This window comes from Anolis carolinensis, unplaced genomic scaffold (assembly GCF_035594765.1).
Source record: "Anolis carolinensis isolate JA03-04 unplaced genomic scaffold, rAnoCar3.1.pri scaffold_8, whole genome shotgun sequence".
In the NCBI taxonomy this organism is placed as follows: Eukaryota; Metazoa; Chordata; class Lepidosauria; order Squamata; family Dactyloidae; genus Anolis; species Anolis carolinensis.
The window spans coordinates 4,619,180-4,638,201 of record NW_026943819.1 but is presented as its reverse complement, the minus strand read 5'-3'; the positions used below and the strand labels follow the sequence as shown (position 1 = coordinate 4,638,201).

General features: G+C 43.0%; 1 protein-coding gene across 1 annotated transcript; it reads left to right on the top strand.

Moving 5' to 3' along the window:
- Positions 1–1,292: 1,292 nt before the first annotated feature.
- Positions 1,293–18,941, top strand: ggcx (gamma-glutamyl carboxylase). Its single transcript, XM_062961107.1, has 15 exons — positions 1,293–1,424; positions 1,772–1,963; positions 6,902–7,060; positions 8,342–8,507; positions 8,663–8,741; positions 8,921–9,027; positions 10,169–10,332; positions 11,060–11,322; positions 12,238–12,369; positions 13,144–13,295; positions 13,447–13,616; positions 14,929–15,059; positions 16,073–16,220; positions 17,190–17,385; positions 18,556–18,941. Exons 1-15 carry the CDS (start codon positions 1,397–1,399, stop codon positions 18,722–18,724), a joined length of 2,256 nt encoding a protein of 751 aa, XP_062817177.1. The 5' UTR covers positions 1,293–1,396; the 3' UTR covers positions 18,725–18,941.
- Positions 18,942–19,022: the final 81 nt, after the last annotated feature.

Sequence of the window (19,022 nt, the reverse complement as noted above, 5' to 3'; positions counted from 1 at the left end):
ACCATGAACATGAATAATAATAATAATAATAATGCATGTGGACAATTTCAACAGAAAGGAGGAAACCATTAAAATTAATAATAATAATACTAATAATAATAATAATAAAGCATGTGGACAATTTCAAGAGAAAGGAGCAAGCCATGAACATGAATAATAATAATAATAATAATAATAATAATAATGCATGTGGACAATTTCAACAGAAAGGAGGAAACCATGAAAATGAATAATAATAATAATAATAATAATAATAATAATAATAATGCATGTGGACAATTTCAAAAGAAAGGAGCAAACCATGAACATGAATAATAATAATAATAATAATAATGCATGTGGACAATTTCAAAAGAAAGGAGCAAACCATGAACATGAATAATAATAATAATAATAATAATAATGCATGTGGACAATTTCAACAGAAAGGAGGAAACCATGAAAATGAATAATAATAATAATAATAATAATGCATGTGGACAATTTCAAAAGAAAGGAGGAAACCATGAACATGAATAAATATAATAATAATAATAATAATAATAATAATAATAATAATAATAAAGCATATGGACAATTTCAACAGAAAGGACAAAACCATTAAAATGAATAAATTTAATAATAATGATAATGATAAAGCATGTGGACAATTTCAACAGAAAGGAGAAAACCATGTAAATGAATATAATAATAATAATAATAATAATAATAATAATAATAATAATGATGATGATGCATGTGGACAATTTCAACAGAAAGGAGGAAACCATGAACACGAACAAATTAAATAATAATAATAATAATAATGATAAAGCATGTGGACAATTTCAATAGAAAGGAGGAAACAATGAACATGAATAAATATAATAATAATAATAATAATAATAATAATAATAATAATAAATTTTAATTTTAATTTATATACCGCTCCATCTCCTCGAGAGAACTCAGGGCGGTTTCCAACCTGAACATAAAAAAGCATCTAATTGTTAAAAAAAAACACACCATGCAACAAAGTTAAACATAGTAAACATAATAAACAATATCATGAGACGGAACCAAAACAATTCTATTAAAAGGAGACACAAAATTACAAATCCAAATCAATATACTCCATGAAGGATTCAAATACAGTGCCAGTAAACAGGACAATTTCAACATAAAGAGGAAACCATGAAAATAAATATATTATAGTTGTATAATTATATTATTATTTAATTATAGCATATTACACTATGTAACTCTGTAAGGTTGTGTTTACTCTGGAGGGGGCGTGGCCTGCGCGCAGGGGCGTGGCTTACGCGCAAGGGGCGTGGCCTGCGCTCCGGAAGGGCGGGGCTGCCTGCGTGGAGCTTCCACTCGCGGAGCCACTCGGGGAGATCCGGAGCCGTCGAAAATGGGGCCGGGAAGGGCCCACGCCGCAGGTAAGGGGGCAAAAGAGAGTGGCAGGCCGATAATGAGATGCAAATTGGATGCAAATAAGACACAGGCTTGGGCCCTCAGGTGTTTTGGACTTCAACTCCCAGAATTCCTGGCGTCAGGCCCTTTCCTTTTCTCCCTCAGCCGCTTAAGCGGCTGAGGGAGAAAAGGAAAGGGCCTGACGCCAGGAATTCTGGGAGTTGAAGTCCAAAACACCTCAAAGGCCCAACTTTGCCCATACCTGCTATAGAACCTCTCTAGTTTTAGAGTCCTCTTTGTGGAAATAAAGTGAGGTATAAATAAATATAATAATACTAATTTAGGGATGGCCTCTCTGTCATTTTTACTTCAGGCGCCCAGCTCTGTGAGTCTCTACCTGAGTCCCAAGAGGGTCCAATGGAGGAGAAGCAGCCCAATGGCAGCAGCCGGATGAAGCGTCTGCTGGGCTTCGAGGCCGCCGATTTCTCATCCTGGAACCGCCTGGTCTGCCTCCTCAACCGGCCCACCGACCCGGCTGCCCTGGGGGTCTTCCGCTTCCTTTTTGGTGAGTAGCGAAATAAACATAAACATAATAACATATAAATATAAATAAATATAATAACATTAAATAAATAAATAAACATAATAACATTCGGATCATAATAATAATAAACCGTTATAATATTAATAATAGATACGTAGCCACTCTGGGTCTCTTTGTGGAAGTAAAAAGTGGGATATAAATAAACATAATAATAATAAACTGTTATAATATTAATAATAGATACGTAGCCGCTCTGGGTCTTCTTGCGGAGGGAAAAAGCAGAATATAAATAAAGATAATAATAATAATAGATATGTAGCTGCTCTGAGTCTCCTCGCGGAGGGAAAAAGTGGGATATAAATAAACATAATAATAATAAACAGTTATAATATTAATAATAGATACGTAGCCGCTCTGGGTCTCCCTGCGGAGAGAAAAAGCGGAATATAAATAAAGATAATAATAATAATAATAATAGATACATAGCCGCTCTGAGTCTCCTTGTGTAGGGAAAAAGCGGGATATAAATAAACATAATAATAATAAACCGTTATAATATTAATAATAGATACATAGCCACTCTGGGACTCGTTGTGGAAGGAACAAGCAGGATATAAATAAATATAATAATAATAAACTGTTATAATATTAATAATAGATACGTAGCCGCTCTGAGTCTCCTTGTGGAGGGAAAAAGCGGGATATAAATAAACATAATAATAATAAACCGTTATAATATTAATAATAGATACATAGCCACTCCGGGACTCGTTTTGGAAGGAACAAGCAGGATATAAATAAATATAATAATAATCTGTTATAATATTAATAATAGATACGTAGCCGCTCTGAGTCTCCTTGTGGAGGGAAAAAACGGGATATAAATAAACATAATGATAATAATTCATAATAATAATAATAATAATAATATAGATACGTAGCCGCTCTGAGTCTCCTTGTGGAAGGAAAAAGCGGGATATAAATAAACATAATAACATTCGGATCATAATAATAATAAACCGTTATAATATTAATAATAGATACGTAGCCACTCTGGGTCTCTTTCTGGAAGTAAAAAGTGGGATATAAATAAACATAATAATAATAAACCGTTATAATATTAATAATAGATACGTAGCTGCTCTGAGTCTCCTTGCAGAGGGAAAAAGTGGGATATAAATAAACATAATCATAATATTAATAATAGATACATAGCCACTCTGGGACTCGTTTTGGTAGGAAAAAGCGGGACATAAATAAACATAATAATAATAAACCGTTATAATATTAATAATAGATACATAGCCACTCTGGGACTCGTTGTGGAAGGAACAAGCAGGATAAAAATAAATATAATAATAATCTGTTATAATATTAATAATAGATACGTAGCCGCTCTGAGTCTCCTTGTGGAGGGAAAAAGCGGGATATAAATAAACATAATAATAATAAACCGTTATAATATTAATAATAGATACATAGCCACTCCGGGACTCGTTTTGGAAGGAACAAGCAGGATAAAAATAAATATAATAATAATCTGTTATAATATTAATAATAGATACGTAGCCGCTCTGAGTCTCCTTGTGTTGGGAAAAAGCGGGATATAAATAAACATAATAATAATAAACCGTTATAATATTAATAATAGATACATAGCTGCTCTGAGTCTCCTTGTGGAGGGAAAAAGCGAGATATAAATAAACGTAATAATAATAATAATAATAATAATAATAATAATAATAGGAACATAGCCGCTCTGGGTCTCCTTACGGAGAGAAAAAGCGGGATATAAAAAAACGTAATAATAATAAACCGTTATAATATTAATAATAGATACGTAGCCGCTCTGAGTCTCCTTGTGGAGAGAAAAAGTGGGATATAAATAAACATAATAATAATGTTCGGATACTACCCTGTTTCCCCTAAAATAAGGCATCCCCAGAAAATAAGACCTAGTAGAGGTTTTGCTGAATTGCTAAATATAAGGTCTCCCCCAAAAGTAAGACCTAGCAAAGTTTTTGTTTGGAAGCATTCCCGCCTAACAGAACACCAGAGCATGTAGGATCGGTAAATGTAGTTGTACATGAGTGTTGTACATGGAAATAATGGTAATAACAAGAAATTCTTGATAGGATTCACAGTTTCTCTGGTTATGTTGGTTTGTGATGACAACTACTGTACAGTATATAATAAATGTTCATTTTTTTGTTCAACAATAAATGTGAATTCTTCTTCATGGAAAAATAAGACATCCCCTGAAAATAAGACTTAGAGCATCTTTGGGAGCAAAAATTAATATAAGACACTGTCTTATTTTCGGGGAAACACGGTAATAATAGATACATAGCTGCTTTGAGTCTCCTTATGGAGGGAAAAGCAGGCTATAAAATAACAACAACAACAACAATAATAATGGCACTGTCCTAAATACTTGGGAAGTGTTCGACTTGTGATTTTGTGATACAGATACTTGGCGTTGACGCAGTTAGAGCAGAGTTAGAAATACATTCTTTCAAAGGTCTCACCAAAATCAGGGCCTTTAACTACTGGTCTAAAATAAAAAATCTCGAAAACAACAGACTGCCAAAATTGTGCTTCTTAGAACAATCTAATGGCTTTAACCAAGACTCCTGGGCAGAACAACTATCAAGGTTTCAAATTACTTCATTAGACCAGAATAGGGATGCCGAAAAAGGATAGTAATCCAAAGAATCCTAGATATTGAAGCCCAAAAAGACATAGCCACCCTGTCAAATACAGGATCTCTGAAGTGGTTAGGACGCTTTAAACGTAATTTCCAGAGGGCTCTGTACCTAAAAGCAGATATGCCAAGACACCTAAGAATCACTTTCACTAGGGCAAGATTCGAACAAATTGAGTCCATGGAGAGACACGGCAGATTCAATCATACCCCATATGAAGAAAGATTATGTATTTGTGGCAGCCCTGAAGTTGAAAATTTGAACCACATTTTGCATAACTGTAACCTATATGAAAAAGAAAGGAAACAATACTTATGGCCTTTTATTGGTAATAAAACAGGCTGGGTTATTGAGGCCAAAACTTCATTTTTGTTGGCCGGTTATAACCCCACTCTGACAACAAAAGTGGCCCTGTATTTGTTTAAAGCTGCTAAAAGGAGATCAGAGTACATAGATCAGATTGGGGTGCAGTGTATGGCAGACGAGGATAGTTGATGCATAGATCTTTAGCTAAACTACATTGGCACCAAGCAGGCAGACACCTGTATATCTGCATTTTATTTTAGGTGAACTAGATGTATGTTGTATGTTGTTTTTGTATTGTCTGTCCTTGGTAAGGCCAATTGGCTAATCAATAAAGTTTTGTTGTTGATGCGAAATCCAGCATATATATCTCATTTGCTGTGTCATACTGGGTCTTTTGTGTCAATAATAATAATGGCCAGGGATTATGGGACTTGCTGTCCCTGAGATCTGGAGGACCAAAGCCATTTTGTTCCTCCTTGCAGGTAAGGCTGACCATGTGTCATTCTGTTCCTTGCAGCCCTGCTTTGGGCGTCTGCCCCTTTGGGGATCCGCCTGGCTTCCTTCTTGGCAAGCCCTGGGTGTCGATGGCTGCTTCTTCCCTCCCTTCCGCTCGTCCCTCCCAAATCCGGCTGCAGGATGCTCTCCCTGCACATAATTGATGGGCAGCGTTTGGAAAGATATGGAAAGGAAACTGCACAGGGTGCCAAGCAGCTGCAACTTAATCCAGGAAAAGGATGTGGACAGCGGGGTTTTGGCATAATTGGTGGTGTCTCTTCCTCCTCTCCTTAATTGCTTGGTCGCAGGCAGCTAGGAAAGCCCCAGCATCCCCAGCAAACGGAAAGAAGGCCTTTCGGTGCCACGTTTTTGAGGACAATGCCCCCGTCCTCTGCCGCTTATCTTCGAAAGGGCAGACTTTGGATTTGGTGGGTCCAAAGGGGTCAAGGCTGTTTCGTAATGGACAGCACTGGGGCCTCTGGTTGTTCTCTGGGACTGCATTTAGTGCCAAAAAACAATCCAAACTGCAGTGCCCTCGAAGGTAAAATGACGTTTGTGTAAAAAGAAAAATTCCTTTACTCTTTACAGCAGAGTTTCATCAGAGAAGAAAATAAACAGCTTTATCCAGATGTAACAGAAAATACAGTCCTGCGGCCTTCAAAATCATATATACAGTAGAGTCTCACTTATCCAAGCTAAACGGGCCAACAGAAGCTTGGATAAGCGAATATCTTGGATAATAAGGAGGGATTAAGGAAATCCCTATTAAACATCAAATTAGGTTATGGTTTTAAAAATTAAGCACCAAAACATCATGTTATACAACAAATTTGATAGAAAACATAGTTCAATACGCAGTAATGTTATGTTGTAATTACTGTATTTATGAATTTAGCACCAAAATATCACGATATATTGAAAACATTGACTACAAAAATGGCTTGGATAATCCAGAGGCTTGGATAAGCGAGGCTTGGATAAGTGAGACTCTACTGTAGCTTAATTCAGCGACTTGCTTACAAAACAAATGGTCCTTTCCAAAGAGCATTGTATCAACAATTTGCAGGACAAAAAATATCAGTTTCCAAGAGTTTTAACTTTGTATTGTATGTTTTTATTCCGTTGTAACCGCCTTGGGTCTGTGCTCAGAGAAAGACGGGAGATACATTTCTCAAATAAATAAACAAACAAATAATCCTTCCATAGAAGTGGTAGAAGAAAGGCTGAACTGAATTCTTGAATTCTTTTCCCCTTCTCCATTCAGACTCTCTCTGACCTCTCTCCAGCAAAGATTTATAGTAATTAGGGATTCAACCAAAACATGAATGCACCATATCACTGACGGACCGGGGTGGCTAAAGTGGGATGGAAGTGCCGCAACAGTGCCGTGTGGAGGCAGAGAGCAAGGGGAGCCTTGGGTACGTTGTCTGCCTTGACCCTGTGCCTCTTACAGGGCTGCTGATGGCTCTGGACATTCCCCAGGAGCGGGGCCTGAGCTACCTGGACCACAAATACCTGGATGGATTGTCGGTCTGCCGCTTCCCCCTCTTCAACTTCCTGGAGCCACTTCCCCTGGACTGGATGTACCTGGTTTACACAGTCATGCTACTGGGTAAGAGTCCAGAGGGGAGGGAGAGATGCCGTTTGAGTCCTTACTCTGGGAGAAAGGCAGGATAGAAATAAATCTAGCTATCTATACACATAATAAAAGTGAAATTCTGTATGTGTGTATGTGGCACGGGTGTCCTCTCACACAGACAGCCTCTGGCTGCACAAATAGGACATTGTCCTATGTCTCCCAGGACATTGCAGGTTACAGCAAGCACATCCCAGTGTTCCTTTCTCTCCATTCTCGCCCTCTGCCTCTCTCTTAACCCTTTCCTACCCCTTCCTATGGCACACAGCAAACAGAGGGATTGATCAGCAACTGAACATACTAGAGAGAGAGGTTTGGGGAGAATTACCATGATTTGTAGGGACTTGACCATTTTCTTATATATTATATACTAGCTTGGGGACCCGTTGATGATTTTGTGAGTTGTAGTTCACCTGTAGTACTCCTCCGGCGGGAAGGTAACAGCGCTCCATGCAGTCATGCCGGCCACATGACCTGGAGATGTCTATGGACAATGCTGGCTCTTCGGCTTAGAAATGGAGATGAGCACCAACCCCCAGAGTCGGTCACGACTGGACTTAACGTCAGGGGAAACCTTTACCTTTACCTTTAGTTCACCTGCATCCAGCAATACTGTGACATCCATCAACAATGGACTGGAACCAAACTTGGCACAATGAAGCCCCATGACCAACTGAACATACTGGAGGGGTTTGTGGGAATGCACCTTGATTTTGGGAGTTTTAGTTTGCCCTTACCCAGAAAGCACTGAACTCTTGGATCTGGTCCAAACTTGGTGCACAGACCCAACATGGTCAACTACATACAGGCGGGGTTTGGGGGTGATTGTCCTGACTCTGGGAGCTGTAGTTCTTCCTTATCCAGAGAGCCCTGAACCCAGCCGACATCAGATCTGAACCAAACTTGGCACACAGACCAGCTTTGAAGACTGGTGGGTTTTGGTGTGATTGGCCCACGGTTTTGGGAATTGCAGTTCACCCACATCCTTATGCATTTTCTAATGCGAGCATTCATAAAAAACAATGGGAAAGACTGGCTTTTTTCTAACAAATAGAGCTACAAATTACCAAACTGATAAGACTTAACACCCCAAAACAAACAAGGCCCTTTTCAAATAACCTGGGCACAGCCGGGTTCCCAAGCTAGTAAATAATAACAAATAGATATATTCCAACTGGACTTGTGCAGTGTGGGGTTGAATTCCAACACAGATGAGGGACCCTCACTGAAAAGGCCACTGCGATCCCCTCTTTGCAGGGGCCCTGGGCATCATGCTGGGCTGCTTCTACCGGGGCAGCTGCCTCCTCTTCCTGCTGCCTTATTGGTACGTCTTCCTCCTGGACAAGACCACCTGGAACAACCACTCCTACCTCTACGGACTCCTCGGCTTCCAGTTCCTCTTCATCAATGCCAACCGCTACTGGTAAGGAGTTTTGGAAACCCAAGAATCCCCACAGGCTTTTGGAAGTGTGCTGTTTTGGAGATTAATTGGCATCCAGCCTATCTGGAATAATAATAACCTTTTGGAAAGTATGATCTTGTTAGGCTCCTTCTGCTGATGTGCGCTTTGCTTTGCAGGTCTATTGACGGTCTCAGGAACCCACGGAAGAGGAACGTGCACGTGCCACTGTGGAACTACACTCTGCTGCGCACGCAGGTAGGCAGCAGGTGTGGAGCTTCTAATCCAGGCCATTTCAGCCTTCCTTTCTCCAAGCAAAACATGCCCGGCTCCATAAGCTGTTCCTCATAGGGATGGATTCACAATTTCCAGACTTTTGACCATTTTTGGTACTTTCTGGAACTCCCACAAACTTCCCGGCGCTTGCTTCCATCCAGGTCTTCATTGTCTACTTCATTGCCGGAATTAAGAAGCTGGACGCAGACTGGGTGGAGGGCTACTCCATGGGCTCCCTGGCCAGGCATTGGCTCTTCAGCCCCTTCAGGTGAGCAGAGTTGGGAAAACCCTCAGGAAAAAGGCATAAATGCAGTGCAAGGCTTGCAAATCTTTGCAAGAATGAAAGCATCTATTCTTTTATCTCCCTGCTCCATGAGAACCTGAGGAATGCTCTGCCATTGTTGAGCATGGCTCATATTTTTTGTTGGGAGAACATGTATTTATCCAACAACACTTGTATGTTTCCATGCAGAAATACACACTTTCTGTGCCAAAAGACAACCAACATATATTATACTATACTAATATTATAATATATTGTATATACATGTAATATTGGGGATCCTGGTGGCACAGTGTGTTAAAGTGCTGAGCTGCTGAACTTGCGGACCAAAAGGTGCCAGGTTCAAATCCCGGGAGCAGACTGAGCGCCAGGTGTTAGCTTCAGCTTCTGCCAACCTAGCAGTTTGAAAACATGCCAATGTGAGTAGATCAATAGGTACAGCTCCGGCGGGAAGGTAAGGGCGCTCCATGCAGTCATGCCAACCACATGACCTTGGAGGTGTCTGTGGACAATGCCAGCTCTTCAGCTTAAAAATGGAGATGAGCACCAACCCCCAGAGTTGGACACGACTGGACTTAACATCAGGGGAAAACCTTTACCTTTACTACCTACATGTAATATTAATAATAATATTATGATGTAATATAATGTAATAATAATTCTAATTCGCTATTATAATTGTATATTTATATTATATGCAGTATTACTAATAATATTGCAATATAGTCGTATAATATAATATATTGTATGTATATATACTTTTAAACTGCCCTGAGTCCCCTTCGGTGTGAGAAGGGTGGAATATAAATGCTACTAATAAATAAATAAACAAACATATTTGCAGAGGAGTCATTACTTGGAGGGGAGATTATTTTTTCTGTTTTTTAAAAAACCTTCGTATACTATTTTGTAAAGGAACTGATGCATTTTGCACAAAAGATCTTGCCTCGATAAAGTGTTGCATTTTGCACAGGGAGAAAAATATTGACATATTTAGCATATTTTCTGCACAGAAAACTTACACTGGTGTTGGCTCAATTCTTCTCCCTGAAGGAGCCACAAAACCATCCTCTTCTCTTTTCCTTCTCAGTTTATTGGTGGTCTTATTCCTTTTTTCCTGCCTCAGGTTGGTGCTTTCGGAGGAGATGACCAGCCTGCTGGTGGTCCACGGCGGGGGCCTCGCTCTGGACCTGACGGCCGGCTTTCTGCTCTTCCTGGACGCCACACGGCCCTTTGCCCTCTTCTTTGTCAGCTACTTCCACTGCATGAACTCCCAGCTCTTCAGCATCGGTAGGTTCCCTCCCTACCAAAAAAAGGGAAAGGCCAGAGACCCCTCCAAGACCCTTGGTCACTGGCCAAGGACCCTGGTTGGACGGGAAGGGGAAAGCACCAGGAAGGAGGATGGCCGGTCAGTTTGGGCAGTTGGCTTGCAGTTTTGCACACATTTCTTTTTGTATTATTGTGTTCAGTGATAAATAACCGATGATGGTAAGGCAGTTTGCACCAGAGCGTTGTTATTGTGGCATCAAAATGTAGAAAAAGGTATAGACTTGCTACAAAAGACACAGAGCATCACTTCTTGAGGTGGCAGCTCCTGCTTCTTCCTCTTCTTCCTCCTCTTCTTTTCCCTCCTCTTCTTCCTGTCAAGGCTCTTTTTATTGCAATTTCCAGTGTGAGAGGGTATATCAGAACTTTTACAGAATTTGTACACAAAGAATGACATTAGACATACAGATTCTATATAACTACATTGAATTCAACAAACAACCTACAACTACATTGGCTAACAAACAGACAAAGGGAGGTTTTACATTTTTACTCAGCATTCATACACATGTACACGCATGTCGACTTTTCCTCGCTTTGAGTGTCAATTCACCATTTCATCATGCATTTTGGTTCTCCATGTTTTAATAGTAATTTCCTTACATATGGAGCCTGCTTCTTCAGCTTTTCAATTCAAACACTCATATTGATAACATACAGCCAATGCAGAAGGCCATTTGTTTCCCTGCAGGCATGTTCTCCTACACGATGCTGGCCACCAGCCCACTCTTCTGCCGCCCGGACTGGCCTCGCCGCCTGGTTGCCTGCCTCCCCTCCTCCCTGCATGGCCTGTTGCCTCTCTCCCGGCCTCCACAGCCCAGTCCCGAGTGCATCTACACAAAGGGCAAAGGCCCACGGAGGAGGCCCGGGCTGCGGCAGAAGCTGGGCGCTGCCTTCACCCTCCTCTACATCCTGGAACAGCTCTTCCTGCCCTATTCGCACTTCATCACCCAGGTGAGTGTGGGGTAGCATTCAGAGAAAAGACGTAGCAAAGTGACAAATGTAAAGGGCAAAGTCCAGCCATGAGAAAAGAGGTTGGTCTTGTCAGTGTGGTTTGTTTATTATAGAGTGAAATGTTAGATCAAATTGTTTGCTGTTTGGATTATGCATCTGTGTTCTGGCAAGCTTTCCAGCAGCACAGGAATTAACTGCATGCCAGCCCTGATTGATAGCTTGCAGGGCCAATGGGTCAAGACTTTGGTTTCAACTATGTGGACGGAACATTCCTCATAGACTGTGGAATGTTGGGAGGACTTGTTCTGATAACAGACTCTTGGCTGTGCTGAACAGACGTGCCATGCTTTTCCCTTGCTGGGGAGCATGTGTCCTGAAAGTGATGGTGATTGGAGTTGTAAATAGCCTTGTATATAAATAAAGCCTAGTGCCGCTGGGATCAGCAGATAATCTACAACTTTGTCAGTGCTACTTTGCAGAAGCACAAATGGTCTTACTGTTGAGTGGAAGGTGAGACTCATCAACAAGTCAGGGCGAAGGTCGGATCTAATCTCTCCCCCTGCTCCTGCCCTGACAGGTCTCAGATAGGGCTCTATGATTCGATAAAGAGAGGCTGGATGGCCATCCGTTGGGAGGGCTTTGATGGTGTTTTCCTGCCTGGTAGAATGGAGTTGGACTGGATGGCCTTTGCAGATCTCTCCCAACTCTAGGATTCTATTATTCTAAAAAGAGAGGTTGAATGGCCATCTGTCGGGAGGGCTTAGATTATACTTTCCTGCCCAGCAGAAGTGGGTTGGACTGGTTGGCCTTTGGGGGTCCCTCCCATCTTTAGGATCCTATGATTCTAAGCCTGAAGGGGTGAAGGAAGCCCATTACTGGGTCCCATTTACCAGCTCATATTGGTTCCCAATGCAGGGCTACAACAACTGGACGAACGGCCTGTATGGCTACTCCTGGGACATGATGGTCCATTCGCGCTCCCATCAACATGTGAAGATCACGTACCGTGACGGACGCACCGGGGAGCTGGGATACCTCAACCCTGGGGTCAGTCAGTCAGTCCCATTCTCTTTCGGATCTTGTCTATTCGGGGGTATTTGTGCCTTTTCGGAACTCCCTTTCCAAGACAAATGGCACAAGAGGCTGTTCTTGCAATGCAGGAAATGGCATTTGCAGGAACATGTTTGCATTCAGCATATGTACAGTGCATTGGTTTATTGCTAAGGCCCCTGCAGCCAAAGATGCTTTCTGGGTTCTTTGGAACAGATAAATCATTCCAATTATGTCTGTTTCCATTTTTGAAAAGCAGCAACACCGTCCCAAAACAACAACAATATTATCTTACACAAGGTGCTACCCTTTCATCTTGTTGCTGCTGTTGCACATGGCAATATTTGAAAAGCAACAAGGTGTTTTTGAAAGCGACAGTATCATCCCTTTGCAACTCTTTTGTTACTGAATGGCACCTAAAAAGAGTGGCCTTAAAATTTTGAGAAATGCACATCAAAAGGACCCTGAAAGTATCCTTAAAAAGCAACATTTGTAACAGTCAGGCTTGTGGCATTTATTTTGGGAAATGTAGCTTATTGAACCTTTTTGTTTGGGATTTCTCCAATCAAAACCCCCAACTTCCGCAAGCCTTACATTCAGCTGCAAGTGGAGGATGGAGAGCCTGGTTTGCATGACCTCAAACTCCCAAATGCAACCTGCTTTACTTGCAAAGGTTTTGTGATTTTGGGTGCAGGTGGCTCCCTGCAGCAACAGTTGTGGTTCACCTCTCGCTTAGCAAGCCTTTCCTTGCTTGCCCGCATTTCGAAGCAGGTCTTCACTCAGAGCCGGCGTTGGAAGGACCATGCGGATATGCTGAAGCAGTACGCCACTTGCCTCAGCGGCCTGCTGCAGAACTATAACATTTCCGAACCGGAGATCTACTTCGACATCTGGGTCTCCATCAACGATCGCTTCCAGCAAAGGTGAGGCTCCCTTTACTTGGAAACTGCAACGCTCCAGAGGAAAGAAGGGCTCCGGAGCCTTGCTTCTCAAGCTCTGTATGGGGTTATGTTTTGATGGTGCTGTATCACTTTTGGGGGCATTTCATCGGGTCCCTGTTTCTCCCCGTCTCAGGCTCTTTGACCCCGGGACGGACATTGTCCGGGCAGAGTGGTCCCCCTTCTGGAAGACCCCCTGGTTGAAGCCCCTCCTGGTGGACCTCTCTCCCTGGAGGACCAAGCTGCAGGAGATCGAGGACTCGCTGGACAACCAGACCGAGGTGGTCTTCATCGCCGACTTCCCAGGTAGCCCTCTGGCGCTGTGGCCGGTGCTCCTTTGTTGTGATGTGCCTCGTTCCCTCTCAAACACAGATAGTACTATGTAACAATTTTTTAAAAAAAAATCTGTTCCTGGTTTGAAAGTGTTCTTGTTTAATTGTGCAGTCTTTACTTTGAAAGTGTGGAGCCTCCGATGGCCTAGGGGATAAAAGCCTAGTGACTTGAAGGTTGGGTTGCTGACCTGAAAGCTGCCAGGTTCGAATCCCACCCGGAGAGAGCGTGGATGAGCTCCCTCTATCAGCTCCAGCTCCATGCAGGGACATGAGAGAAGCCTCCCACAATGATGGTAAAACATCAAAACATCTGGGCAATGTCCCCTGGGCAACGTCCTTGCAGACGGCTAATTCTCTCTAGGAGCAACTGACATGGGAAAAAAAAAACTTTGAAAGTAGTTGTTCTACTCCAGAAACCTTGTTGTTTTTTGTAACTAGATTGCAGTTGGTTGAGACTCGATTAGATATTCATTGAAAAACTAGCGCAAAATGTGCTGCAGTTTAAGCAACTTTTTCAATGTTTTTATGATAGAACCAATTAGGAAATGATGTTTATAACCCAGGAACCAAAATCGTGTTACATAGTGTAGTCAATGTCCAAGTCCAGAGGTCATACACAGAAGGTTCTTGAACCGAAGCCAAAATCCACAATCCCAGTGCCGGGAAATTAGTGTCCACGTTTCTAGATCAAACAAGTCAGAAAGTAACAGTATAACTAATTGTAGGAGAGAATCCGGGGTTCACACAACGAGTTCACGATAACACCATCCAGCAAGACGTTGACGTTGCCTCCAGCAACAAGACTGCAGGCTCGAAAGTCTTTTATGCTAAGGCCACAGGTGTTGCTTGTGGATGGCCTGTTTCTCAAGGTCATGTGACTGCAAGGAGCACTATTACCTTCCCTCCGGAGCGGTATCTATTGATCTCACATTTGCATGTTTTAGAAGTGCTAAGTTGGCAGAAGCTGGGGCTAACAGCAGGAGCTCACCCCACTCACTGGATTCAAACCGCCAACCTTTCTTCAGCAGCTCAGCAGTTTAACCCGCTGTGCCACCAGACTATACACACAGACTATAGCTACATTGTTTTCACAAACAAAGGGGATATTACATTTTACTCAGCACTGTCAAAGCTCTAACAAGACACCCTTGGTCACATTTTAGAGCATTCGGATAGAGGATTTGGGAGTCTCTGTTGATCCGTAGGCCTCGGAGGGAGTGTCTTTGGTGGCAGCCGGCCTTCCAGGAGGTGCTGATAATCCCCCAATTGTGTGTCTTGAATAACAGGCCTGCATTTGGAGAACTTTGTGAGCGAGGACCTGGGCAACACCAGCCTCCAGCTGCTGAAGGGAGAAGTCGTGGTGGAGGTGGTGAAGGAAGGACAGAACCACACCTTGCGGGAAGGAGATCGGATCCAGGTGCAAAACACTGGGACAGGGAGCGGGAGGGAGATGTTCCTAATGCTTCATCCCCAAATGGAAGCCATAGGGGAAGCAAGGGACCCCAAGAAGCATCTCATCCAACCTAATCCTGGTCCTTGTTTCTTCTACGTCTTTGGCCAGACCTCCTCACCTGGAATAATAACAACAACATTTGTTGTCGAAGGCTTTCATGGCCGGAATTGCAGGGTTGTTGTGTGTTTTCTGGGCTGTATGGCCATGTTCCAGAAGCATTCTCTCCTGATGTTTTGCCCACATCTATGACAGGCATCCTCTGAGGTTGTGAGGTATATTGGAAAAATTGAGCAAGGAAGGTTTATATATACAGTAGAGTCTCACTTAGCCAAGCTAAACAAGCCTACAGAAGCTTGAATAAGTGAATATCTTGGATAATAAGGAGGGATTAAGGAAAAGCCTATTAAACATCAAATTAGGTTATGATTTTACAAATTAAGCACCCAAACATCATGTTATACAACAAATTTGACAGAAAAAGTAGTTCAATACGCCGTAATGTTATGTTGTAATTACTGTATTTATGAATTTAGCACCAAAATATCATGATATATTGAAAACATTGACTACCAAAATGGCTTGGATAATCCAGAAGCTTGGATAAGCGAGTGTTGGATAAGTGGGACTCTACTGTATGTGGAATAATGTCTAGGGTAGGAGAAAGAACTCTTGTCTGTTGGAGGCCAGTGTGAATGTTGTAATTAATCACCTTGATTAGCATTAATGGCCTTGCAAGCTTCATTTCCTGGCTTCTTCCTGCCTGGGGGAATCCTTTCTTCGGAGGCATCAGCTGCCTCGATTGACTCATGTCTGGAATTCTTCTGTTTTCAGAGTGTTGTTCCTTATTTACTGTTTTTTAATACTGGCGGCCAGATTTTGTTCATTTTTGGTGAGATGGTGGCGGGATACAAGAATAAAGTTATTTATTTCTTATCATTTATTTATTCCCACTCCCTTGGCCTTTCCTTCGGCCTCAGCTGCCACCGGGGGAATACCACAAGGTCTTCACCGTATCCCCGGAGCCCTCCTGCTACATGTACATCTACGTCAACACTACCGAAGCAGCCTTGGAGCAGAACTTCACCCGCCTGCAGGAGCTGAAGGAGAAAGTGGAGAACGGGACCGGTGAGTCTTTGCAGGGCCAAGGCACTCCCTCCCTCATTGCTCTCCATGCAAAAGGCATCAAAGAGAGCCCTGCACAGACGGCAGGAATCCAGTACTGGAGCTTTAAATCAGGCAAGGGCAAGCTTTGGCCCTCCAGGTGTTTTGGACTTCAACTCCCACAATTCCTAACAGCCGGTAGGCTGTTAGGAATTGTGGGAGTTGAAGTCCAAAACACCTGGAGGGCCAAAGCTTGCCCTTGCCTGATTTAAATAGTGCTGGGGCCCCAGGATCAGAAAAATTGAGGTCTGCTGACAGTCTCTCTGTGTCTCCTGGCAGGGTCATGTTGTCATGTTTCCGTGTTGTAGGTTGTTAATAATAATAATAATAATAATAATAATAATAATAATAATAATAAGATAACAACAAGAATAACGTGCATTGGAAACGGGTCAATTGCGTCCTAAAGATTGTAACAGGAGGAATAAGAAGATAATATTATCCCACTTTCCTCTCTTAAATCACTGGCTTGCCGTGAGTTTTTCGGGCTATATGGCCCTGTTCCAGTAGCATTCTCTCCTGATGTTTCGCCTGCATCTGTGGCTAATGGCATCTGACTACAGTGTTTTTCCAAGCTCTGAAGTTGCATCTGAATTGTCAAGCTCTAAAACTGCAACTGCATCTGAGCTTCGAGACCCTGAAACCCCAAGCCCCTTGGCTCCATCAGTTTGAACCACAACATTTACACCAATTTAACCCTTTAAAGCTGTTCTGATTGGGGGGGGGGGGACTTGCTTCATAGGCTTGTTGGAATTGTAGACTGTCTGAATTATTTTATAAGGGCAGGAAACTGATATGGAGGCAGACACAACAGACGGAGAACCAAGGTGCCCATATTGGGGTCCTCGCCATCCTTCCCCTGGAGGGCAGCCACCTTTTTTGGGGGGTGGCTGCCTTTGTTTCCATGCTCCCCTCACTTTGTGTCCCCCTTAGAGACGGAGCCCCTTCCTCCAGAGCTGCAGCCCATCCTTAGCGGATCCTTTGCGGACGGGACCCCCGCCGATCCCGTGGTGGAGGCCTTCCTCCGGCGACAGCGGCGCATCCAAGAGTTGCAGAAGCGGCGCAGCGCAGGCCTCGGGGAGCGCTTCCTCCACTTTGCTGCCAAGAAGTACTTCGTCTTCCGCCGAAGGTGAGCTGGGAAAGCAGAGAGCGGTACTATGACTTCCCTTGGCTTGGAAACAACACCTCTTCTGTCAATGCAAGCTGAAATACTCTATTGACTCACATCTAATGTTCACCCTTTTTGGCAAATGAACTGGCCAAAATTGCGGTGCGTATTAGATTTGCATCATAGAGTCATCTTAGTGCTGAGCCAAAGTTCAATCTTGAGGTCCTGATAGCGGCTGAGTTTTTCCTGTTGTTTTTCGTCAATGCGACTGTCACCTGGGATGGCGACATCAATGATCCAAACCTTTTTTTCCCCACAACTGTGATGTCTGGTGTGTTGTATTCCAGAACTTTGTCAGTCTGGATTTGGAAATCCCACAGTATCTTTGCGTGCTCATTTTCCAATACTTTTGCAGGTTTGTGATCCCACCAGTTCTTTGCTGCTGGGAGGTGGTACATGAGGCATAAGTTCCAATGGATCATTTGGGCCACATAGTTGTGCCTCTGTTTGTAGTCAGTCTGTGTGATCTTAGCCTTAATTGCCTTTGTTCTGATGGCTTGCTCCTGGGCTGCAAGGATCAGGCCTTCTGTCTCCTTCTTCAGGGTCCCATTCGTGAGCCAAAGCCAGGTCTTCTCCTTATCAGCTTTTCCTTCAATTTTGTTAAGGAACTTTCCATGCAATGTTTTGTTGTGCCAGCTGTCAACTCTAGTTTGTAGTGCGGTTTTTTTGTACTGATTCTTTGTCTGCTGTGCTTTGAGGAGTTTCTGATTTTTTACTTCAATTAGAGCAGGTTCTTCACTTTGCTTGACATATTCTGCCAGGGCATGTTCTTCTTCTTTGACTGCTTGTTTTACTTGTAAGAGTCCTCTGCCCCCTGATCTTCGAGGCAGATATAGCCGGTCAACATCACTGCGAGGGTGCAGTGAATTATGAATGGTCATGAGTTTTCTTGTTTTTCTGTCCAATTTGTCCAGTTCCATCTGTGTCCAGTTTATAATGCCAGCAGTATATCTTATGACAGGTATGGCCCAGGTGTTTATGGCCTTGATGGTGTTGCCTCCATTGAGCTTGCTTTTGAGAATTTTTCTGACCCTTTGTGTGTATTCTTTGCTGACCACAGTTTTCACATGTTCATGCTTGATGTTGTTATTATTATTATTATTATTATTATTATTATTATTCCCTCCGCAGCCTCATCATGACCGCCATCTCCCTGCGCAACTTGGCCTGGGGCCGCCCTTCCCTGGATCAGCTGGCCAAAGAGGTGGCTTATGCCAACATGCAGTTTGGGGAGGAGGACCCAGTGCCTGGCAAAGCGGAGGAGACCCCCTCCAAAGGGACTGAGCGCTCAGACCTCTGACCGGTGATGGGCCTCGGATATCACCGCTTGCTATTTCCACAATGGACCAAAGGAGACGTGGCCAAGACCCCAGTGGCCACAGGACGATGCTGCAGCCACCTTGGCCGGACCCTGGGAGGAGCAGGAACCGAATATACGAGTATTTCCTGGACTCTGTGCCTTTGGGGAGATGGCGTTCAAAAGGAAGGAGATGCCTTTGCGGCAAGTGGGTGGGTGGGAATGTCAGTGCTCAAGCCACAGATGAGTGTCCATCCTTAGTGGGAGGTAAGGGTTTTTGGGTTTTTTAATGGGTCCATAA

Coding starts and splice junctions, on each gene's coding strand:
- ggcx (XM_062961107.1), top strand. CDS start 1,397: ATGGGGCCGGGAAGGGCCCACGCCGCAG. Junction 1,964..6,901: donor GGTCTTCCGCTTCCTTTTTG/GTGAGTAGCGAA, acceptor TGCCTCTTACAG/GGCTGCTGATGGCTCTGGAC. Junction 8,508..8,662: donor ATCAATGCCAACCGCTACTG/GTAAGGAGTTTT, acceptor TTTGCTTTGCAG/GTCTATTGACGGTCTCAGGA.